Here is a 26,410-nt window from a genome sequence, read left to right on the forward strand (position 1 = left end):
CAGCCAACGAAGCCGCTGGATCTTTATTCGCAGTACTGTGTCTATTTCGTGAAGGTTATACAGCTCATTGTTCCATCGCCTACAATACTCGCCGTCGCCCAACATGCAAAAGTCCAAACATCTTCTCAAACACTCCAAGGAACACCTCATCGGATGTTGTCATCGACCAAATATCTACGGATGGACATGATGAGAGCCTTATAAAGTTTTAGTTTTGTTCGTCGAGAGAGGACTTTACTACTTAATTGCTTACTTAGTCCAAAGTAGCACTTGTTGGCAAGAGAGATTCTACGTTGGATTTCAAGGCTTGGTCTCCAAGGTTAGATTCCAAGGTGGATAGGAAGGTATACAGAACGTAATTGGGTCGCAAAGTGCAAGTTGTGGGACCCCATCAGAGACTTGTTTGTAGCCGCTTTGAAACATCGAATATGAATTCAGTCGGTGTTTACTAAGATGCTGGAAACCCTCTGACTAAACTGCCTGTTTCCTAGTCTTACCGTTAGATAAGAAACACGACGACGACCGATGACTTCACTGTAACAACCAAAACGGAAGCAAAATTCTCGAGATTTTAATGGAAGATATTTTATGCTTAAGTAACAAAACCATAAGAATCTTAAAGCAGTCAGGTCTGCGATACCTGAACGATGCGGATTTACTTGTATATTGACTTGACTTGACCATTACAGCATTCCGCAAGAATTAATGGAAGACGTTTTGTGTAATCAACATCAAAATAAAGCTGGAACTCCACATCAAAACCTAGAATAGTTTAGTCACAATGGCGTACATATCATTCTGGGTAATGGTGCTCACATTCCCCAACGTAAATATACGCACGTACAACGATCCACGATACTACGGAACGGTGGTGAGAATTCATTTACATGTGGCTCTCATTAGTTTACACGCGTCACTTTATACGGGCGTACGTTTAAGTTGGTGAGTGTGAGCACCATAAGAGTTCTAATTGCACGAACCGTAATAATTCTTTGGGAGGCCACGCCGCACAAAAGTATACGACAGGGGTTATTTTACATTAGAAGCCTTATCCACCGCTATCATGCGACTCTGAATGCAACTTTTTATGTTTTTAGGTTTATTTGTGGTGTTGATAGCACTTCGATAATCTGTACCATTCCAGTTCCGCTTTACAAAGCCATTTCGTAAAACATGAAACATATGAAAACAGATATAAAATCAAAAATAAAGACCCGGGATCGTTGAGAAATCTATAATAGTATTTTCACACCGATTTCAAACAATTAACGTGCTTCCCTGCGGCCTTCGGTCCAAATCCGTTTGACAGTCATGTCGATTGGTCATGCCGTGACTATAAATAGCTGATATTGAAGTAGAATTAATGACAACATTTTCGTTTTGTCATAAAAACGCGGATGTCAATAAATTTTTCGTCGGCCATTCCTAATATTAAATTTTTATTGGCAGATATCAAAACAAATGTAAAGTATTTCACAACTGCTTACAATTACGGGGAAAAAACAAAATACATACGGCTACGGTTATGGTTATGGCGATGTGGTGCGGTACCTATAATTGTTTACAGCATTGTTTTTTATCAGACCACCGGATTGCTATGGTTACGGTTATGGATACGGTGCGGCACCACTAATTGCAGCTTTAGGGACTTCAGCTATTTAGAGAGAAGATAGGTTAAATAAAAAATAGTTTTTGATTGTCAAAAAGTCGGTAATCAACAATTCTTCGTTTAAAAAAACTAATAATACTTTTTGAGGTAAGAATTGAAATTTTATCCTGTCTATTTAACACCTGCACACAATACAATAATACTTTTCCAGGATATACATATGTAGTGTGTATACCGTTATAGTCAGTGTGTAAATTTCTTAAGTCCAGGCCAAGCATTTACTTATAATAAAATAATTTAATTTTCACTTTCAAAATTTCCATTAAATCCAGTCCATCGTTAGCGACATCTGTTGATTCAATATGAAAATTGAGCCCTCTACCGGTAGTTATCAAGCAACTCACAAGTGGGAAAGCGAAAGTTGATGAAAATACTGTTTAAATACAACCATGCGTCTGCTTCTTGTTCTTGTATTCTGCATTCTGCATTTATTATTCTTCGAGTTCCATCGCAGCCGCACAAAATATGGCCGCACGTTAATAACAATTTAAATAAACTGGAATAAATTAAGAAAACCAATAAAAAGAGCAAAAAACAAATAGTGTGTACAAAATATGATCAGAGTTCAACAATTAAATTTAAGTATAGATAGTTTTTAATTAAATCTAAGCAAACGAGCGTAGACGGCGACGAAAAAAAGAGTGGTGAAAATTTCATCGTAGAAACAAAAGAACCGCAAATGCAAGGAAAAAAAGGGCAAAATTCAGTTCACGCAAAGAAAGTGCAAAATTCGAGATCAATAAAAGTGCAAAATCAATGGGAAAAAGTGCAGCGGAGTAAGTGAAAATCGAGAATCAGTGCATAAAAGAAAAGGAGAAGTAGAATTATTGTGGCTACTTGATTACAACGTCACGGAGAAATTTGTCCGCCGACTTCAGAAGCAGCAAATATAAACGAGCCAGCAGGATTGCGAAACGTCGAAGTCTTCTCTGCCCTGTTAGCACTACAGTAACGGCGGCAACCATTCATTGTATCAGCTGGTAAGTTGTACTCAAATACGTACATATGGAGGTCCATATATATATATATGAAGGGTTGCGCCTACCTCACGCCGTATAGTGTATACATATTTTTTGTTTTCGGCTATGATGACGCTGGCAAAGTTGTCAGCTGGGGACGCATTGTGATGATAGATGTGAAGTATGAGAAGGGTTTGAATTAATATACTTTATTTACATCAAATTAATAAGTCCTATAACATTTGGATTAGACTTTAAAATTAAATAAATTATACTGCCATCATTCTTTTTGAGTTGCGGCATAAAATTAAGCACATACTACATGGGTTGTCTTAGTGGTGTCAGACAAACCATCCTAACTTTGATGTGCCTATTTCTTTGTCTTAACTCCTGGTTATATGAAACAATTGTGTTTGGCTGAGTTAGTACAATGTTAATATAGTTTATCGCACGGCGTTTAAGATAAGATAAATTGATGGCCCTCGACCAGGTGAGGTAAAGTAGATAGGGGAAATCATGAAAGTGAAATTGTTTGGTCGAAAGCATTCAAACTTATTCCAATAGCGCAGACTCGACACATTCGAGGAAATGCTCAGACACAGTCTTAACGGATTTTGTATTCTTCCATGTAAAGGGCATAAATGGTGGGTTTTATTCATCGATAGAAAACTACATATCGTCATATGAATTCAAAAAAGCCCTAAGTTACAAAAAATTCAAAATCGACTTTTTAGTTGATTATTATGCACCGTATCATTATATATGTTCCTTTAAAATTTTATAATCCAACAACCAATAATGACGTTGGTATAAACAAAATTCGAAAAGCCGGTGACGGTGACAGTGAATAAAACATTTTCATTTTAAAAGGTTTTTTGCTTCTCCTGTAAAATTTTTAAAATGTAACTTAGGGCTTTTTTGATTTCATGTGACGATATGCAAGTGGATTGCCTACTCAACCCAAAGTAGCACTTGTTGCCGAATTTTTTCATAAAGATTAAGATTAATTACAAATTTATTTTATATCCACATACTATACCCACATAATCGTATATTTGTATTCATGTGCATACGTATATCTTAATAGCGGATTATAATTCTTGAATGAGGGCCATTGTGATACTACTAGTTTGGATTCAAGATACCACTCTAATTCTCAATGTGGTGAAATCAATTTGTCTCTCGGATAAACGGTAAACACTGATGATGGCTGTCGTTTCCAAATCTGCTTGACATCAAAAGAAATGATAGTTTACAAAGTGATATCACTTTCTGCCAAGAGCGGGGCAGTGGCAGAGGAAATGTTCAACGTTCTCAACCTGGGGTGGGATACGGTACACTAGACAGGGCTAGTTTACTGAGGCGGCAGCGCTTGGTCGAGAAAAACCCGAGTCATTCCGGTAATGTTTTTTGACGTTCTCCACCTCATCCTCGTTCCTGCAGCTGCAACAGGAGTCATTCGAGGAAAACTCCATGTATTCCCATTTTCCCACGTTTCCTATGTGTTCCCATTTGGCAGTGTCCGGTGATAACGTAAATGTAACTCTTCGTTATATCCACATACACGTGCTGGAATATTTGGTCCATGTTTTTTTAAATGTTATTGGACAAAAATTTTTAGTTGATTATTCACATTTGGTGTGGCAGTTAATGTGGAAGTGCTTTAGCTCTAAAAATCCGGCGCTACATGCCCATACAACGCAGTTCATTTATTGCGCGAAACATTTGACGGTCGCATAGTTTCACGAAAGCGACCTATCAATTGGCCTTCTCGGCCTTATGATGTCACACCTATGAAGTATTGATTCTCTACATCGATAAATCTATTGGATTGGATATATCACTCGACAAAGTGGTTGGCACAAAAGCTTAACATCGTTCGAGTCGTCCAGTGGCAGTGATCAATCTTGAAATGATTGAAAAAATCCACCATTCAGATTTAAGTGATAAAGAAATTAAACCGCGCGAAATTGTTGAGCCTATAGGCATTTCAAAAGGTATAGTGTTTTCAAAAAAATAAAATCGAAAGTAATTCGCAAAAATTGGTACTGCGTACAGGTATTCGAATGGTGCTCAGTTTCATTAGCAAAAATTATGGATTCTCCGCATTCACTGGATTTTGCCCCCAAAGTTAAAAAAGTCTTCAGTGGACAGTGGTTTACGTCGAATGAGGAGGTCATCGCCTAATCAGATACTTATTTGTAAGAACTTAAAAAAATCTTGGAAATTCGGCATGAAAAAGTGTGTAGAACTAACGTTTCCACAACAGTCGGTTCTACGTCACCGAAACGACCCGGATTTATATCCGGCCAAGGACTGTCACTCTAGCAGCAATCACCGTATGTAAATATGGAAAATGTTTATGCTGCTACAACAACAACTAAAAAAGATATTTTGTTTAAAAAAATTTGATTTGAAAATTGTAATTTATTCATTTTTTTAATAGACATTAACTAAAATCAGCTGAATAACGCTCCCTGTCACTTTCTGTAGAGGGTAGAAAATGCTGCGTTATTGACTGCTTAAAGTGGCAGCTTGAAAAAGAACTCGAAAATTTTACAACCCAGACTCAGGTCAGAGCAAATGTGACTTAAGTATGAGAAAAGAAAATACGAAATATTTTTTCAATATTTTTCTGAAGTTTTATTGAACGGCCCGGATGTAGTTTTGTAAGCCCTTCAATTCCAATCATTCGTTATATGAAAGAAAATGCATAACACCGCTGGCAGAAAAAAAAAATGTCAAAAATATTTTTCCCTCAAGCTTGTACTTTATTGTACCAAAACTAATAGGCTATGAATCTGAACACACGAAATTTGTTAAGCTTCTGACTAAAAAAATAGCATTTTGATAAAAATCTGTTAAAGTTTTCGTAATTTTGTACAAAAGTACTTTGAGTTATAAACTTTTTATTTAAAAAAAATTAAAATTATATTATGTTCGGTGAGGAAACAAAATTTACTGGCCTTGAAATCGAAAAATTTCCCTAGCAAAACTTTAATGATTTTTAACAAGCTTTGATTCACTGGTATTAAGATGGTACGTTAGGGAGTAGGAACCTATTAAATATGTACTTTCTGCACTTCAGTTCGGAGTTATCGTTTTAGTCAGTAATTTATTTGACTTTTTTAAAATAAATAAATAAACACTAGAACATCTTACTTAAGGCCAATGAACTTCGGAACAAATAAAATGTTTTCTCGAGGAGTAAACATCGATATATTATAATTTAAGGGCCGACTGCAAATGCCGAAGATATAAAAAAAATCGAAATTACCTTGCAAAAATACTTCAGACACAGAGGTGTACCTTGTAATGTGGTACGATCTAGATACATACGTACAAACATATTTACATATTTAAATATATGCAGTAATATAAAAAATTTAGAATAATCATTTAAACTCATTTCTATTGCCAATGAATTCAATGACCTTCCGTTGCGCTCCAACCATCAGGTGTACTGCCCTTGTGACGGACTAAATATTTATTAGAACCCAAATCGAAATGTTTGTATATTTTAGCGATTATTTGACAATTATTGACACTAAAAATTAACAACAAAACTACTCAGCATGACGTGGCGGCTCACAATAGCCAAGTAAAATTAAATATTCAAACTTAGTTGTTTGTTTGTTTGTTTGCTTGTTTGCCTTCAGCGCATTCCTCCCTTCGCTGCCGGCAGACTCTCTAACCCGTTGCACCGTTTGGATTCGGGTGGCGAAGAAACAAACTGCAGCTGCAACTTTATCCAATTATAATTCGTACAAGTAGAAAAGTAAACAGTATAAAGCAAGAAATGCAACTGCATGATCTTATTCGTACTATAAAATATATGTATGTATGTGTGTATGAAAATAGCAGGAAAAAATGCAATTGCCGTTTCTCTTCGGGGTGGTTTGCATTTTTATTTTTTGATTTTAGCTTCGTAGAAATTGCAGCAGAAAGATGCAACTGACAACAGCAACTTTACAACAGAAGTTATGAGCTTTAGCAATAACAATAAACACACACAAGTTGAATGCGGTGGCAAAGCAATAAAATGCAACAACAACTGAAAATAAGCAATAACAATTTGGAATGCATTTATCGAACAATGCATGTGTTGAAAGCTGACATTGCCCGTTGACAATGTGAATGCATATTTTTGCGCGAACTCAGTTGCCTTAAGTAAAAATACAAATATCTAGAATATTGTATATGTATGCGCATACGTGTATTTGCATAGCACTGCGAATTTGCATAATTTGAATTATTGCTGTGTAATTCTTTTACTTAAACCTTCTTCACATTTTTTCTTTTGCTGTTGCATGTCGAATTGCAGTATTGCAGTATTAATGCCATTATTTTTTATTTCTATTTCTCTTCTTTTTAGTTAGTCGTTCGCGCAGGCGCATTACGAATTTAGGAGCGTTATTCTATTCTTAGCTGCACATCGATTGCTCGTATCAATATGCAACATCATGCACATGTCGCACGTACCGCACCGCCGCATATGCGTGCTCACCACATGGCTGTGCCACCGCCGCACTCCCAACCTCAGCCGCATATGCCACCCTTGAATGTGACGCATGCGCCACTGTCAACAGCCGGACAGCCACCACAGGCCACTCAACAGCAACAACAGCCGCAGCCGCAGCAGAAACAGCAACCACGTCTTAGCAATGGCCCAGCGAACGCCGGCAGTGCTGCAGTTATTGCAGGCTCGGCAATTGGTGCAACGTCACATATTCGCGATCATCATGCGCGGTAAGTTATGTTCAGAAATTTGATGTAGTTGTATACACTTTTTCATCATTTTTACAATTGACTTCTCTTTGCCGATAGTTTCTAACGTTCCCTGCGCTGGCGTAATTATGTAAATGACCATGTCTGCTAAAGTAAAGCGAACGAACACGCTCGCTTCGTGCGATTCCTTTCGTCTTTTGTATTTTCTCAACTCATAAATTATAATTTCAATTTTTTCTCCTTTTTTTTGTTGATTTCTTATGCTTTATTCGCTCTATGCAACCAAGTGTAGTCACCTTTGCGAATAGCTGTCAGTGTGGCGGCCTAGCCAAATGATGGGTTGGGGAGGCTGCCAGGCTGCCTAGTAGCTGTCTTGATTCACAGCATGACTTCCGTTCAGGCGTAACGAGTTCTATTGCTGTTGTCCTACCCTGCCTTCTCGTAGTATGCATATGCATATGTGGAAGTATGTATGAATGTATGTGTATGACAGCGCTCCTCATACTTTTGCGTAACTTGCCGTGCATGCCTATTTCCCACTTCACATTGAAGTAGTGGTGGCATTTGCAGTTAGTTGTTAGTAGTTAGGAGCAGCAACAACACTTACTATTATCACAGCCAAATATTTCTGTTCTGTTCGTATGCTTTCCTGTTTTGCCCTCTAAGAATTTTGCCCGGAACATATGTATGTATTTACATATGTGCAATACATATACATACCCAACTACATACATGCATACAGTTAATTTTTCACCGCCTTTGAAAAAGAGTTTATTTCATGCTACCATTCGATGAAAAAACAGTTGGCCATTGTTTCGCTTGAGAGTAACGTGTGAAAATTAAGTTTTTTTTATTTTCATTTTGCATAAATTATTTATACCTAGAAACGGCTGAAATTGTTTGCTATAGGGTGGTGCATACATACATCTGCACATACTTAAATGTTGTAATTGAATGGAAAAAGTTCAATAAAATAATAATCGATTATGTCTAGACCCGAAACAAAAAAATATTTTTAGATGAAGGTACGAATAATCCAGAAATAGATACATATGTACATATGTATGTATATAATAAGTTCCTGAAAATTACAATAGAACAAATGGTGTGTCCGCCTCGACTGCAGTATTTATCTTGTGAAGAGGCATCTTTCATAAATTTCTCACTTTTCTGTCAAATAATTTTGTTGCTATAATCACTTGAGCAGTTACGTAAAAACGAAAAAAAGGAAAATTAATTTTTACGCAAAAAAAAACATCACGATAACCAAGAGAAAGATGGAAAAAATTAAAAAAACATTATGGGTTTTTTCACTATAGATAGAAAAGATTCAATTTAATAAATTTCGCTAGAATTGTCTCAACACTAGTGGCTTCGTACCACACCAGAAGGCGCAGATAGAATTAACACACATCAGTTGTTGTGTCAGTTTCACAAATGTATGAATAATGAACATTTTTTTGTTTTATATAAATATACAGACTTCTCATTGTAGGTGGTGGTGCAGGTGTTGTCTGAGTGACGCTTATTGTCAGGTCTTCATTGCCGACTGTAACTCCAGCATCGTGTTTTTAATGAATCTTTTTACGAAGACTGATTCTGATGCAAAGGCAAAACACCCCTTTAAATGCTATTCCAAATCAATGAGCTTACCACTGAAGACCACAACTTTGGTGTCGCACAAAAGCGGTGAAGTTTTGAAAGATTTAAGATTCACATAAGTGGTTTCTAGAACTTTTAAGAACTCGTTAGGAAGAACTGTATCATCCATTATGAATCGTTTCTGGGTTGTCGAAATCGGAGTGGATGCCAACTGGAATCACCAAACCGTCTGATTGCGATTATCGAACAGAACTCAATATATTTTGCTAAATCCAAACCATCAGCCATATGCTTAAAACACAAAAAAAAAACGCTCCGTTGATCTAAATAGTGTAGCTGTCTTCAATCCTCGAAAACTCCAATACACCTTCTCGAATGGAGTGCCAAAGCGAGAAGAAGTAGAAAACTGGGTATATTTTGGCCTAAAGAATGGCCCATACGCTTAGCCCCCCCAGATCCATTTTAGGTTTACTGAGGGAACTGGATTTGGATGAGGTATTATGATGAGTCGAGGGTACAAATGATCATGAGGTCGAAGTTCAAACCTTCAATAAATACAGTGAGGGGCAAACTCCATTCCCTATTTTTTTTTTTCATATTATGTGAAAAATATACAACAGATTTAAGTTTAATCGGTTTTGTTAACTAATGTTAATCGATAGAATTCGACTACACTATGTGTGAAATATGATGTCACGCAAATGTTTGCCTTTTTCTTTAACGCAAAGTTGAGCTCGTTTTTTTGCATTTTCCATGACTTTTTTTTAATGTATCTGGTCCTATGGCTGCAATTTCTTGTCGAATATTTTCTTTTAAAACTGTAAGTGTCTTCGGCTGGTTAGTGTAAACCTTTCCCTTCAAATATCCCCACAGAAAAAAGTCGGGAGCAGTTAAGTCAGGTGAACGCGGCGGCCAGTCAAAATCACCTTTTTTTGACACTAATCGACTTGGAAACATTTCGTTCAATAAATAAATAGTCAGGCGAGCCGTTGCGCCATCTTGTTGGAACCAATAATCTATTAGGTTATTTGTCTTTATCTCAGAACGCAAAAAAGTGTTAAGCATAGCCCGGTAACGTTCCCCGCACCGCGTTCAGTCGAAAGATTTGGATTTTCCTGTAAAAGCTCCTGTGCAATGGTGATATTGATGTTTGATCTAGCTCTGCGGTGTATAATTAGACGTGGCACATTACTGAGAATACCAGTATATTTAAATTTAGCATATAATGCACGAATTGTCTTAGGATCAGGTGCTTTTTCCCGAGGAAATTTTGCACGAAACGCGCGTTGAGTCAGAATAATTGAGTTCTGATTCTTAATGTAAAGTTCGACGATTTCAGAACGTTCGACAGGTGTATACTGCGACATGGTTAGAATTCTACTGACGTCTACTTTTTAAAATGTCGTACTTTAAGCCGCATTTACGTCTACGTCAAAAATTATGGCCAGTTTACATTAGGGAATCGAGTTTGCCCCACCCTGTATAAATCTAATCTCGCATAATTCGGTTAATATTGAGTTTGTGAGATCGGCTACAAGTTTATGTCTTCACAAATTTAGGTACATACGAGGTGTAACTGTTACATAAGGAGAGTTTCACTGTAAAAAATTTATTTTGATTTAATGCAAATTTACTTATAATCATGAAACCTTTGAAGCAGTAGGGAAAGTATTTTTCTTCGGTTCCTTCAGGAAGCGTGCCGTTTTCTTTCAACTTCAACTGAAAATCTTGTGCACTGTCACCTAAAGCACCAAAAAGAACTCACACGACAGATCCAGCGATTAAACTAATGGAAAACAACTCTAATGTGAAAGAAAATTGCCGCGCTATTTGTGGCGTGCGTCTTGATGTTGTTCCACAAAGGGAGGGACCTACAGTTTCAAGCCGACTCCGAACGGCAGATATTTTTTATGAGGAGCTTTTTCATGGCAGAAATACATTCGGAGGTTTGCCATTGCCTGCCGAGGGGCGACCGCTATTAGAAAAATGTTTTTATTAATTTTGCTTTCACCGAGATTCGAACCAACGACCTCTCTGTGAATTCCGAATGGTAATCACGCACCAACCCATTCGGCTACGGCGGCCGCTAGATTAGGGGTTAGAATTTGCCGCGGTAACGGATGACTGTTGTAAAAGGCGGTTAAAAACTACACCTCAACCTGTTAGTTAATAGCATTAACTTAACGCCGATAGGTTGAGTGAAGCAGGTACAGAAGTGGCTTGGTGGCGATGAAAACAATGTCATCATTGTACTAAAATTAATTGAAGAAGTTGGACTCAGAGAAATACTGTGAATCCCTGAAGGGCGTACAATAGATCTTTCAGGTCGTGCTAAATCCCCCTCATAATAATAATGAGTTTTCAATACTTCGAAATAAATAATCAGTTATAAAGATACCGATTTCTACATATGATTCAAAGATGACCACAGCTCCCTCCACCCAAGCTCCCTTAAAGGCCAATTAAATATCTATTCCCGCGTGCTTCGAGAATACGATTTCATCTATCAGCAGATCAGATAACTTATTCGGAAATTTCGTGCTTAATCGTGATCCACGACAAACTGTGCATAAGCAAACCATAATCCCATTTTAATGGTTTCTAAAAAAATACCTTATTAGCATATGAACAATTTCAGTTTTTTTATCAAATGCTGTGCTAGACTGCAAGATTTGTCAACAATGCAAATGCAATTAGAAAAAAATTAAGAACATTCAGGAAAAAATGAAAAAGGATAATCAAACTCAAACTCAAGTTGGTTCTCTTATTATCTGACGCACTCACTCAACTTTAAACACTAATTGAAATTGACACATTTTGGAAGTATGCCGCAGCGTCAATGACGTTGACAATGTCGATGGTGATACTGATGCTGATGATAATGACGTTTGTGAAGGCAAGGATGTTGATGATGATGATGATGGCGTTGACCTATTTAAAGCGCCACAGCCAAGCCAAGTAATTGCCAAATTCACCAAAACAAAATTGTCAAAAAAAAAAAAAATGTTATAAAAAGAACCCCCGAAAGAAGCATCGTACGAAAATACGAGGAGAACTTTAGAGAAGAGGGAGATACATCGAGGAGGTATAGAGGAGGGGTTACGGATATGTTGATTGAAGTGGCAGAGTGGTGACCGCGGCAAACAATCGAAACAAAACGCCCGTTGTCTGTGCTTAAGCGCATTAGAAAAATTGGCCTGCTTTTGTTGCGTATAGCAAGCAGCAGCGAGAGCGGCGGCATAACATAGGTGCGCACTGGGCAAACGCACTGGCCGTTGATGATTTCTTTTTGTTAATTTGGATATTTGTTTGGAATTTTGAATTTTTTTTTAGTTTTGAATTTCTTTATCTTTATTAACTTGACTACACTAGGTTGTTTGTCAGTGTTGTGGCCTCCTATGGTTCATTGCTTAGCACTAACGGCGACAATTGCAGCCCGGCCGCAACCAATGCTACTTGGGGCTATAGTTTTGTTAGCTACAGAACCCAAACTAAAACGTTTGCTTTGGTACCTCAGCATTAATTTCAACTCGACGATTTAATTCAATGCAGCGGGTTAGGAAAAATAGATAAAGTTGAATTCATTTATCACCACATGAAGGGCCAATCAACAGCAAGAACAGCAGCAACCGATCGCCAGTTGTTTAATGTTGTCAACCTCAAAGGCGCTCGATGCTGCGCTGGAGCGGCTATTGCTGCTGGCGCATCAAAACTAAAGTGAACTTGCGCTTTGAGGCTTTTGTGCTTTGTTTGGCGATTTCCGCCTTTGTTCGCGCTTTCGTCATTATGCCGTACCACACACACACACACACGCATACAAATCCATTAGCAATAAAGGATACAATGAGTAATTTAAAAAAAGTGTGTATGAAGGCAGCAACAAAAACCAGCGCTCTGTAGTCAGTCATAACAATGGGGAGGGGTCAGTTTTTTGCCTTTTGTTTTTTTTTGTTGTTGTACTCTTAAGTGGGTCTATTTGCGCAAGGATTTCAACATTCACCTCTGCTGTCAGTTCGTTTACACTCGCGTTTGTGCGCATGCGTTGCAACCGAACTACATTTACATTTAATCAGTAGCAAAACGAGAGATCATTTGCCCGGTACAGCAAATCGCGGACTGCAGTGATTTTATATTGCTCTCGCGCATTATTCTTCCAGTATTTATTCAATTCGCGGTTGACGCTTCACGATTTCGGTGAATTTCATAATTTTTCGACACTTTTGGCTGTGTTCATTGTTTATTTGTTCAAAAGAAATCTTTATGCTGTTGATATTACTTTGTGACCTGCCAGTTTTTGGTTGTGAAACGTTAATTTTCATGCTGCAGTATTTTGTTTAAATAAGTTGTGTCATTCTCGCTTTTCGGTGTTCCGATGCTACTTAATATGAAAAATATAATTTGTTAAAAAGATGTTCCGATTTTATAATTGGAAAACAGCAGTAAAGGATATTTTAGATCGAGTCTGGCATTGTACCACAAAATTTGCCTGGAAGAAATCTAAGGCATGTTTTTAAAAGTGATTTATTAAGTGAAGTATTTAAAGGGAATCTAGAAATTATACTTCCAGATCTTTGACCTAGCTGATAATTCAAATGTGTTTTGTGAAAGTTTCTGTAAAATGTGTGTTGAATAATCTCCCAGATGCCGTTAGAGTAATTGGCTCATCATGATTGGCATATACAGCTATGGACGGAGAAATAGCGCGCCTCCCCACAATAACATATGATGATGATTATTTTTACTGGATGACCTAGGAAAAGAGTTAATTCTGCACAAATCGTTAAATAAATTTCATTTCAATATTTACAGTTATAAGTACTGGAATTTATCACATTTTAAACTGGACTTTAAAATAGCACACTTTTATCGATCTGCAAGAAAAACATAAATTAGTTATTTCAAATTGGTTCAATTTGTTTATTAATTTCTTACCTGTTTAGTATTTTATTGAATATCAATAACTTTGTAAAACTGCTCCACACCTGCGAGGTAAACTTTCTATTAATTTTTGGCAGATCTTCAAAGGAAAAAAATTCCACGCTTCCTGTACTCCTTGCCAGAGTTTTTGGCATTTTCAAATTGTTTTGTACCCAACCTTAACCTTAATATCGTTCGATAGATTTCCAATGGGGTTAAGGTCGAAACTTTGCGTTGGCTAGTCCAGAACTGATATTTTTTCTTTGGAAAACCTATTTTTCACCACCTTTGCTGTATGTTTGGGGTCGTTATCATCCAGGAACAACCAGTTTAGAGGCATGGGCTTGAAGGAATATGGTTTCACCGTGGATTCGAGAATATCAGTATAAGCAATTTTATCCGTACTGCCATTTATTTTCACCATTCACCAATTCCATTCCAAGAAAATGATTCCTAAGCTTTTAAGTTACCCTCACTGTGCTTTGTCTCACCGTCGTTTGAACTCTTGCTTTTTTTCACGATGAACAGAAGTCTTCTCATCAGCACCAAACGTAATAATTTTAGTTTGGTTCATAAAAAGTTTTTTACAAATTTCATGCATTTGCGAATCGCTGGAGAGGGCTTAAAAGCGTCGCTCTTACTTTTAGTAACGCATTGTAATCTTTTACGCAGATCGTCTTTCGAACATACTTTCTTTTAAGAAAAAGAAAATTTTTAGATTTTAATCCAACAATTTTTTTTATGCATTGAATTCTTTAATTAATAAATTTTGAATTTGCTTTTTGCCTAATTCTTAGATCAACCAAACTTTTTGCTTACCACTAATTTGTTCCTTGTGTCAATTTGATAATCTACAGAAGGCAGTATGAACTGTGTGAAAATGTGCAGCACAATGAGGATTTTTTTGCTTTCTATTTATTGTATTTTTCGATGTACCTATTTTAATTTGTTGTCTATAAATTTACAAGACTTCTTTCAGTTTTCCATTTTTGTTGATTAAATCTAGTTTTTTGGTGTTGGGTCAATTGCCATTTTTGTGCCAAGGATTGATGCGTGGACCACACTGGGGTATATAATGGGCATTTTCGTGTTACTCTATAGTTGTATAGTTGCTGCAATATTGCAACCCTGTTACTCTATCGCAGATTCTCTGCTTATACTTTACCTAAATATTGCGCTTATCTTTCGCAGTGTGCATTTGCTCGAAATGAGATTTTAATAATGAATTGTTTGATCAATTCAGCAGTGGGCAACTTGAAAATCTGCGATACGGGCTTTTTACTAAAATATTATATAAAAAAACACAAAAGCGTAAAAGGAGTCAAAGCGTAGTCTTCAAAATATTTTGTTAATTTCAAATTATTTCGGTTGTACCGGTCGATGTTTATTTCTCACAAATGTCTGTAATTGATCGCATGAAAGTTATGGCAGTTTCATATATATATATAAATAGCGGTTTTGCTTACTTTTCTTCTTCCATTACTAATTTTGCTGATATCGGTTCATAAAACACCAAAATTCACGCTTGACATTTGCAAAAGTGGCAACATTTTTACATCGACGATGATGCTTCGCAATATGACCCCATTGATTGACTCGTACAAGCGAGCTTACTGAGGTTTTGCTTGTTTTCCTTTGTCCTTTGTTTTCCTTCGTGCATATTTCAAAGTTTGACAGCTAAACTGTGTAATCTAATTTGCGTATGTCATAAAAGGCGCAAACGTGATTTTCATAGTGAGTTTGTTAGAAATTTCGATTAATTAGTTTAAATTAAAGCAATAAAAAAGTGATAACCAACAGTGTAATGTGTTAAGTGAATGTGAGCATATAAATGGACAGAGTAAGTGGCTGTTTTAAGGCAGAATATGAGGAATTAATTAAGCTTACTGCTTACAAAAAATTAAAAATCGCATATTCCAAACGGAGTTTATTAAAAAAATGAGTTCTCAATTAAGGCTTGCACGCTTGACTACAAGTTTATGTTAAATTTGTTTGCATCGAGTGAATCTATTTGGACACAACAAACCACACTTATGGGGCAAATAGCTAAATCTTACCCGTGGCGCATACTATCCAATAGTGAACCGCTTTTGAATGACATCTTCCCATAAATGGGGCTCATCGATTTTATTAAGAACCCGATAGATGCTCGCCTTCGGAGTGGACATTGTCTGTGGTTTGTCTACATAGATCACAGATTTCACAGAGTTCCACACGATATCGGTAGGTTGTGAATGTCGGCGGCGTGCAAGATGACTTTGGCTCATCTACCATCGATCTCCTTCTGTACCCAACACCTTGAGATAGATGCTTTACTGGTTCTATCGTTAGCTGAGGTTGACGATGGCGTTGTTGTTGTAGCAGTAAAAGAATCCCCGTCAGTTTAGAGTATATCACCGGTCATCTACGTCAGGCTCATCTAAAGGTAGGCCTAGGAAACATGCTGTTTCGACAGGTTCGGTCCAGAGGAAGAGAGGTGTTAGATGAGTGGGTTTTAAAGGGCATGTGCAAAGGTGGTTAGTGTCGTGCGGGGTGCCTTCACATGCCGGACATATGTTTGGTATGTCGGGGTCAATTCCGGATAAGTAGGAGTTTAACCTGCTACAATATCCAGAACGTAATTGTTCCCATGGCAGCTCTTCTACGTTACCGCAATGACTCGGGGTTTTTGCCGACCAAGGGCTGCCGCCCTAGTAAACTAGCTCTGTATAGTGAACAGACTATCTTGACGATAACGATCGACGACTTCATTGCGTTCAACAGGGCTTTGAAAACTGCTGCAACAACAACGACGTCGAAATGTTCCTCATGCAAACTTAATGCTTGTGAGCTTCATACTATTCATTCCAAGCTAAAAAAAAAGTTTTTCAATGTGACAGCTTTGGCTTTATCAAGTTTTTCGTTGTACCTGTCCAAAGCATCTGCGCATATATTGAAGAACCCTTTACAAAGAACGAGCTTTAAGTTAATATATATATATGAGTATTGTAAATTATCGGGATGACCAATTGTCATATTTCTAGCGACTTCATTAGTCTAAGACCAGAGAGCAGCTGTGTTTTTGTTCTTATTGTTGTAACAGATTACTTCTGTATAGATCGGTGTGTCCATTATTTGCCGCCCAAAATAAGTGCTGTGATTGCTTTTTGACGAATGTTTTTCAAGGTCTTAAGATATTCTGTATTTCGGAATCTGAGCACGAAGAGCAGAGGTATTGCCTAGCTCACAGTAATTGTGCGGGAATATGGGCTATTAATCTGAAGAATGTGGCGTTAAATTCTAAGGCTCTTCGTTTTTAGGAAAATGAAATCAAGCCGCTAGCATACCAAAAAATGTATTGTGTAGTTAAATACAATGTTTAGTCACACCACTCCTTATGTAATCTCCTAGTGTGGACTTTAGTCAATCATAACCATTTATTCATTTGCAGTTTGAGTCAACAACCACTTCAACAACAGCAAATCCAACACCCCCCGTCGATGCACGCTAGCACGCAGCTGCAAAAGCTACGTCAGCAGCATCAACATATAAACAGCAACAACAATAACAATAGTACAAACAAAAATCACTATCATCACCATCAAACTCAACAATACAACAGCGGAAGCAACACGCACGGCAATGCACTGCCAGCGCAATCAGCAATACAACAGCAACAGCAACAACAAAATCAAACAACGCAACCGCAACATCGTACGTCACGTAATACATCATCGGCATACCAACATCAGCATCAACAACATCCACTGCACCATCAACAGCAACAGCAGCAACCTCCGCCGCCGCCGCCGCTGCAACAACAGCCACACCCACTTGCAGTGCCTCAAATGCCACCACAGCAAGCGCTTGGACATTTGAAGCATCAGCAACCACTGCAACAGACGTCAACACAACAACAACAACAGCAGCAGCAACAACTACAAACAACTTTGAATATTGCCAATAATGTTATCAGCGGCCATCCACCGCCGCCGCCACCGGCTCAACATTCACAACAACCGCCTACAGCATTAAACTACTACACTGCCGGGACTGCTCAAAGCAACAACAATAATATACATAAGTCGAAGTATAGCAATAACGCTGGCGGTGGCAGTACTGGCACTGGTGGTGGTGGAATGCCACCAAAAGCTATTTTACAAAATCCTAATCGCGTGCTAAAAGCGCGTCTGCACAGCAGCGCTGCAGCGAATAACATTGAGGTGCCTACTGTAGGTCCTTTAGTGAGCATAGAAGAGACTAAGAACGTATCGAAGAGTAGTAGTAATAACAATATTGGCAGCACCAATGCAATTGCCGTTACAGAGACGCCAGCAAAAGCTCATGTTGCTAGCAACGTAGCCGCCGCTGTAAACGATGGTGTAGTTGTTGCTGCAGCCGCTGCAGCTCAGGAGAGTTCGAAAATTGTGCAAAGCACAAGCCAAACAGATGGTAAATCCAAAATTGTTTATAACTGTATTATTTTGAAAATGAGCGTGTTTGTTTTTTTTGTTTTTCAAGCTTCCTTCAACGATGCTAATAAGGAAAATGCGGTAAGCAGGACACAAAGTACAAATATTACTGTCAATGAAGTGGTTAGCAACAATCCAGCAAATAACAACAATAGTAATATATTGTCTAACGAGGAGAGCGCGGGGTCAAAAAATTCTAAAGAGAAGACACCAATGTGTCTTGTGAACGAATTGGCGCGATTCAACAAGGCAAGCAGGAAATTACAATATTTAATTAAAATAATTTGCTTAATTTAGTTTTTTAAATTACAGATTACACATCAATATCGCCTAACCAGTGAGAAAGGTCCGGCGCACTGCAAACGGTTCACTGTCACTTTGAAATTGGGCGAGGAGGAGTATTCCGCTGAGGGCTTCAAAATAAAGAAAGCCCAACATTTAGCAGCTGCAGAGGCTATTGAAAAGACCAAATACAAGCACCCAGTGCCGAAAGTGGTTCGTCGCAATGCCGAAGGTGAGGGTCATTCATCGCGTTCCAATATCACGCCCACAGTTGAGTTAAATGCACTGGCTATGAAGTTGGGCGAACAGACTTATTACCTCTTAAATCCACGTCAAGTCACCTCACCCGATAGAATCGGACCGCCACCCGACGCTATGATGCCGCCGCGATATGGCATACCACTGCCACCACCACATGCGTTCCCGCCCGGCGTAGCTGGCGGCAATATGCTGTCGCAACATCCACCGCCACCACATGCACGTATGATGGATCCGGCTGCATTTGTGCGTCGAAATGGCCCCTATGCCGCACCGCCCCCGCCACCGATGCACGGCCATACTGCGGGCGGACCGGGCATGCGGCCACGCTACCTTACGCCAGCTCAGCGCGCCTTCATGCCCAAATATAATCAACAGCAACGGTATCCCTTGATGGCGCCACCGCATATGGGTGGTGCTCCACATAATGGCATGGTTCCACCACCGCCAATGCCACATCCCCATCATGGGCCGCTTCCCCACCGTTACGGCATATCTGCTGCATTGACCAAAGTGACACTAGTCGTAGGCAAGCAGAAATTTGTTGGCTTAGGCCGTACATTACAACAAGCCAAGCACGATGCCGCGGCGCGTGCTTTGCAGGTGCTGAAAACACAGGCTAGAACGCAGATAAGTGAAGAACTCAACAACAGCATCGAGGAAAGCGACAGTAAATCGCCTATTTCGTTGGTGCACGAGATCGGAATACAACGAAGCTTGACGGTGCATTTTAAGGTGCTGCGCGAGGAAGGGCCAGCACATATGAAAAAGTTTGTAACAGCTTGCGTCGTGGGCTCCATTGTAACGGAGGGCGAAGGAAATGGAAAGAAAACGTCGAAAAAACGTGCCGCCGAAAAAATGCTCGAAGAGCTGAAAAAACTGCCACCAATGTCGCCCACCAAGTCGCCTGTTAGACGTATCAAAGTAAAAACACCCAACAAAGGATCTGCAAGTGCTGACGCTGTTGGAGGTGTTAGTGGAAAAGCTGGTAGCGCCGTTGGGGAACGACGCAAGCGTGGCAGTGGTTCGATTAAAGAGAAAAATGAAGTAGATGCCGATGCGGAAAATCCCATTACGCGACTCATACAATTGCAACAAACTCGCAAGGAAAAAGAGCCCATATTTGATTTGATAGCGAAAAATGGAAATGAGAACTCACGTCGGCGCGAATTCATTATGGAGGTGACAGCACATGGCATGGCGGCACGTGGCACCGGCAACAGCAAGAAGCTAGCGAAGCGTAATGCAGCACAAAGTAAGTTTTTGGAAATGCTCCGGACTATAAAGAATAATACTGATCCGGATCTCTTACAGATTTGCTGACAGCTATGGGCGAAAGTGGCAGCATTAGCGCTGAGAACAACACAGTATTAACATCCTCTAATACCGAGCCTGCTGTTAAAGAGCAATTTGCGTCTGCAACAACAGTAGTCGCCAGTGTAACAGCAAGTCAAGAGCAGACAACAACAACAACAGCATTGCAGCCAATTGCTGAAGTAGCAAACGCTGCTGCTACAACAGTTGCACCTGTGCAGGCCCATTTGGATTTGCCGCTCGTGTCCACAACAGCCGGGCAAGTACCCGGCATTTTGATTTTGCGTCATAATAAAAAACGTGAGTATATTTGCAATACAGCTGTGCAAATGCAATAATTGGATCTTCTACTTTTTTTCAGATTTTACCAAAAAAAAGGAATATGTGCCCAGTGCAAACTGCCTCCCGGCCGAGGATAGGGAAATTGAGCGCGCTGAGTTAGTTGCGGGCACAGCAGTGCAAACTGTGCAACCCACTGCGGTTAAAAGCAATGCAAGCGATATGGTGAAAGGCATTGATGTAGGAACCGCAGCGAGCGCTACACCAACCATGGCTGCGACTTCTGCGGCACACACTGAGAGCAGCAATATTACAAATACTGCCAGTAGTACAAGCAACAGCGACACAACATCATCTAGCAATAGCGCATCAAAACAAACAGGTGTGCACATGAAAGACCAGCTGCTTTATCTGGCAAATTTGTTGGGATTCGAGGTTTGTGCTGCATTTCATATTATTTTACAAAGAATTTATTTTTAAATGTATACTTGATGAACTTTTTCAAACACTTAGGTGAACTTTTCCGATTATCCAAAAGGAAATCATAGTGAATTCTTAACTATCGTAACGCTCTCTTCAAATCCACCACAAATTTGTCATGGCGTGGGTTCCAGCGCAGAAGAATCTCAAAATGATGCCGCCAAAAATGCATTGAAAATTCTTAGTGAATTAGGTTTGAATAATGCTACAAATTAAATTTGGCATACAAAAACTAGAAATTTGAATAAAACTGTATATAATTTAAGAACTATATAAATTCAAATTGAATTCGGCGCGAAAAAAGCCGTATATACCTAAAATATGGGGAGTTATTACACAAACAGCAGGAAGTGAATTGAAAGTTAGTTGCTGTAAAATTATATTTCAAAACAAATTATTATTTCATGAAAATCCCAAATATATATAGAAAAAAATGAAAATTAATTGCGAACGAATGTGCAACAAAAAAGTTATATCAAATTTTACAAACAATTTGAAAACATGAACAATGCTGCTATATTTATACAATTTTTTTATATACTAGTTGCGTTGAAAAAAATATTTACTTACTATATAATTATTTTGTTATATATCTGCTTAGTTAAATGTGTTAGGCTCATTAACTGAACCAAATTTGTTTCCATAAAGTTGAGCAAAAAGCTAAAACTTATGTCGGTTAGCAATAAGTGAGTTTTGTTAAAAAATATTAGATATAAAAAAAGAATGATTTGATATTTTGTAAATTTATTGTAACCCTAAAAACCAGTCTCAAAGAATTACTTATTTTTTGTGATCAAAAAACAGTTTTAGTGAAAAATTAAGCAGTTTATTTACGTTCGATCAAAAAAATGTTTAATACGAAAGCATTATAATTTAATAGAAAAGCAAAATTTTTTTCTGAACTGAACCGAATACAAGGACATAACAACAAGCGGCATACATTTTCCGAAAATCTGTGAATTTTGATTAGTGAGTAGTAGAGAGTCGCTGTTCTGTATTGTCCCTTCAGAAGAGATATTCCTTTATTAGAGATAAAAGTACACACTGTAGAAAAGTTAATTCTTACCCATCATAGTTTGTTGTTGTTGTAGCAGCATAAACATTCCCCATACTTACATACGGTGAATGCTGCTGGAGTGACAGTCCTTGGCGTTTCGGTAACGTAGAACCGACTGTCGTGGAAACGTACCCATCATAGTTTCACTTAATATGCTCCATCACCGATAAATATATATCAAGGTTCGATACCGCAAAAATATCAATTTCTACATTCGCTACTATCTCTTCAGAGGAGACATGCCCTTAAGCGATACATATATCGATATGGATTTGATAAAGTAGAAAACTCACGTCTTATGCTTCCTAGTGCCACTTCAGAAGAGATGACATTTCTAGAGAGATTAAAATTTATTTTTGGTTATCTGCTATCTATCTCTTTAGATTTTATCCCCCTAGTAAGAAAAAATAATTTATTATCGACAGAAGCCTCCCTCCCTTAAGTACTTTTCAACTCTTCCCTTAATGGAATTCCTTTGATACCGCAGAAAACTCGATTCTCACGCCACTAATAGTGCCACTTTAACAGAGTTCATGTTTCTGGAGAGATTAGAATTCAATTTTAGGTTATCTACCATCTCTTCGCACGATAGATATACTCTCTCATCGCATATCGATATCACAAGGGTTCGATACCGTAGAAAATGCGGTCTCTTTTTTTCTCTTTTTTTTCATAGGGACACTCCCTTATGAAAAGACTAACATTAGTATGCGATTTTTTCTATAACGTAGAGGAATGAGTTTATAAAAATTATTACTTTTGAATTCATTTACCGTTTGCCCAATTTTCGAATATTCAAAATTACCCCTGCTGAACTGTTTGAAACACGAAAGCATGTATTATTTGTGTTCACTGGGTTAACAGATTTAAAAAAAATATGTATGTACATATTTTTGTTTCCTATATGAAAATTATAAAAAATGTATTGCAACAAAGCATTGAATGAACGCTAAAAAACTAAGACCGTATCTTGACTTAAATGTATCTCCAGCACAGTCAGTGTTTTGAAAAGCGCACTCTGTATTTTGATCGCCTCTGTTGCGGTGAAAGTATGGAAGAAACGTGTCTGGAGTAACAGTGAAAATTCTGTTCGATTTATTACCGTTCAACCTATTTCAATCGCTCATTTATTGTCATGTTGCAATAGTAAAAGCTATTTTCAAATTACATAGATTGAATTAAATAAAATATTACACAAATGATGTGCGCCTGCAAATATGCAGCTTAAATTTAATTGCTGAACCACTAGTGAAGTGTAAAAAAATATATATTGTGACTTGAAATCAAATCGTGGTTTCGCAGGCAATTTTGTAATTTGAAAACATTTCTACTTTATTTCAAAACTTCCTTGGGCTAAGAAAATAAATTATACATACAAAAATATTAAGTAATTTAGTGTAAGCAACGTCATTGGATTAAAAAAAAATCGAAAATATGCAGTACACACACATACATACATTAAGGATCATCATAAAAGAAATTGTAACATGTGGTCGTATTTTGATTGTATATTAAAAATAAATATAAAAATTTGAAATTAATTGGGGTGTTGTTGTATCCAAATGCGCAACCGTTGAGCAGATTGCACGTACATGTGTATATACATATATATATGTGCATACTTGTGCGATGTATTATACTAGTATGGACGTGGCAATTGGTGGTAATTTGAAATTTTTAATTTATTTTTAGATAAATGCGAAATTCATTAAATACAACTTGCAACAAAAGAAAACAATAATAATAATAAAAATAAAAAATAAAAAAATTAAAATCAATACAACAGCAATTTGGCTATGAATGGCATAACTGCACATTTGCTGATTGTGTTGATTCTAAAAGCATATTATTACTAGAAACAAAAACAAAAAAATATATATAAAACTTATGTTTATTTGTTAGTGTTGCACAAATGCAAACACACACATACATACTTTTTTCTCGATGATGGAACTCGTCGTAATAATGAAAAAGTATAATCTTACTTGATTAAATACTTTTTAAGAAATAAATAAAGAGCTGCATGAATGTCGTAAATTTAATTTATAAACTGCTTATAGACGTAACAACACATTCACATCCATAGATACATACATACTTGCATGCCTGCATAACTGTTAATTTAATTATTTGCAAAAAACAAAAAAACAATAGCGATTGATAACCAACAACCACGAGTGAAACGAAAATAATACGCTATAGGTTATTTATAAATTAAATGACACTGGCTGATCATTTAAAACTCGCTAAGTACTCGTACAACAGCGCTACTATCTGCTTCAATGTTGCCAATTTCAATGAGGCGAACTTGCGATTTTTCGCTGCTTGAAACTGACGACTTGGAGGGGTGTGTACTTAGTTGTATTTCTACTGCATAATACATATTATTTATTTCTTCATCTGCACACACAGACAATTCATAATAAGTTGCGTTAACCTCTTCTTTTTCTTTTTATTTTCTTATTTGTATTTTCGATAAATGGTGAATTGGTGATTTTACATGGCAAATATTGAAAAACCCATGTCGCGAAATTGTTAACTTAATTAGTATATCTCACAACAGCAGTAGATAAACTATGGTAGTTTGCAATGCGCATTATGTAATGCTTTAGAAAATTTAATATGTTGAAAATTTTTAAATTGTTGCTTATCCGCCGAAATTATTATGGGTTGTCCGATGTTTCTCTTTACTTAGTATTAAGTATTTGTTGTCGAAAGTTTACTTTCTTTCAATATATACGTACATAAATATATACATTTAATTGAAATAAATGTTTAATTTTTTCCTTAAATTATTAGATTTGTTTTTTCCAAATTTCCCATACTTTCCAATAAAAATGAAATAAAATGTATGAAAAAAGTTTCTGTATGTGTATTATTGCTCAAATAAATATTTAAAATTATACAAATGTGAATAAACAGTTTTAGGTCTAGAATTGGGTACTAATAAAGTTTGAGTACTAAACTTTTATGTGGCAAATTTGAATTCATAAATATATTGAACAAAAAGTGAATGAGCCAAAAAACTATGCATAAGCACATTAAATAAATACGTTGATGATGCTGTTTAATTAAAATTCAGTCGTAAAAGGGGAAGACAATTAAATAAAAAAAATATTTTTTGATGAAAAAATTGGTATAATACCATGGAAACATCTGCATAATACGAAGAGGGAAAATAACTAAATAAACACAGAAATTGCGAAAATTATTTCATTAAAAAAATTAACAATTATTACAAACAAATGAAAAAATGAATAAGAATAAAAATTACAAAAAATTAAATATTTAATTAAAATAAAAAAATATTCATCATAAAATTAAAACATATTGTCCCCTTAGTATAACAATAGCCTATGTGCTCATAGGCTATTATTTTTTTATTGAATTTTTGGATTCTCCATCGTCGATTTTATATGTGGCCAAAATTTTGTCAAATTCTAGTCCCACAAAGTGGGTCAAAACGTCAGTCAAAAAATAATAAATATTTACAGACATAACGAGATTTGAGTGAGAGCTACTTTCGACAAAAAGTTTGAAATTCATTTTCTTAAAACATCAAAAAATTTATAGGCTATTTTAATACTAAGGGGACGATATGCAAAATATGAAAAAGATAAAAAAAAACAAAAATTACAAAAAATTAAGTATTTAATTGAATACAAATATTTATAATAAAATAATAACTCAAAATAAAAACTACGAAAAATTAACTGTGGGAGATATGAAAAAGAAAAGAAAAAAACAATTACAAAAAACTAAGTATTTAATTGAATACAAATATTTATAATAAAATAATAACTCACAAAAAAAGACCTGGAAGATATGAAAAAGAAAAAAAAAATGAAATAAAAACAAAAATTAAATATTTAATCTAAAATATATTTGCGAGCTAATAAAAAAATTTATTAAAAATAAAAATTACGAAGAATTAACTACTAAATAAAATATATATCAAAATTAAAACATATGCAAAATATGAAAAAGGAAGAGAGTTACATAAATAAAAAAGGCAACAAAAAATTTAATATTTAATTAAAAAGAATATATATTTATGATAAAACATAATAATAAAAAATTAATGAAAAATAAAATTTACAAAGACTTGACTATTAAATAAAAAAATATTTACATAAAATTAAAACACTATGCATATTTGAAAAGAAAAAAAGAGTGAAATACAAAACAGAAAAAATAATCAAATAAAAACCAAAATTAAAAAAAAAAAATTAACTGCTGAATTGGAAAAAAGCTTATGATAAAATTATAAAATATGCGCAATAGTCAAGAGGAAAAAGAATTAAATAAAAACAAAAATTAAGTATTTAAATTAAAAAAATTATATAAATTATGATAAAACAATAAAAAATCAATAAAAAATAAAAATCACAAAGAATTAACTACTAATGAAATA

At 36.5% G+C, this 26,410-nt stretch overlaps 1 protein-coding gene across 3 annotated transcripts; it reads left to right on the forward strand.

Moving 5' to 3' along the window:
- The first annotated feature begins 2,081 nt into the window (after window positions 1–2,081).
- LOC128868103 (maternal effect protein staufen) lies at window positions 2,082–24,788 on the forward strand. Of its 3 annotated transcripts, XM_054109849.1 has the most exons (8): window positions 2,082–2,649; window positions 7,004–7,377; window positions 17,306–18,306; window positions 18,376–18,575; window positions 18,639–20,121; window positions 20,181–20,480; window positions 20,542–20,894; window positions 20,973–24,788. In XM_054109849.1, exons 2-8 carry the CDS (start codon window positions 7,082–7,084, stop codon window positions 21,153–21,155), a joined length of 3,816 nt encoding a protein of 1,271 aa, XP_053965824.1. In that variant the 5' UTR covers window positions 2,082–2,649; window positions 7,004–7,081; the 3' UTR covers window positions 21,156–24,788. The 3 variants fall into 3 exon arrangements, with proteins under 3 accessions (XP_053965824.1, XP_053965826.1, XP_053965825.1); XM_054109851.1 differs by lacking the exons at window positions 2,082–2,649; window positions 7,004–7,377 and adding an exon at window positions 13,262–13,460; XM_054109850.1 differs by lacking the exons at window positions 2,082–2,649; window positions 7,004–7,377 and adding an exon at window positions 15,569–15,715.
- The last annotated feature ends 1,622 nt before the right edge of the window (window positions 24,789–26,410 follow it).

This window comes from Anastrepha ludens, chromosome 6, assembly GCF_028408465.1.
Source record: "Anastrepha ludens isolate Willacy chromosome 6, idAnaLude1.1, whole genome shotgun sequence".
In the NCBI taxonomy this organism is placed as follows: domain Eukaryota; kingdom Metazoa; phylum Arthropoda; class Insecta; order Diptera; family Tephritidae; genus Anastrepha; species Anastrepha ludens.

Bases quoted from the DNA above. Each gene is read 5' to 3' on its own strand.
- LOC128868103 (XM_054109849.1), top strand. From the start codon at position 7,082: ATGCAACATCATGCACATGTCGCACGTACCGCACCGCCGCATATGCGT. The intron at 7,378-17,305 runs GTAAGTTATGTT...ATTCATTTGCAG, and splicing joins ATTCGCGATCATCATGCGCG to TTTGAGTCAACAACCACTTC. The intron at 20,895-20,972 runs GTTTGTGCTGCA...TCAAACACTTAG, and splicing joins CAAATTTGTTGGGATTCGAG to GTGAACTTTTCCGATTATCC.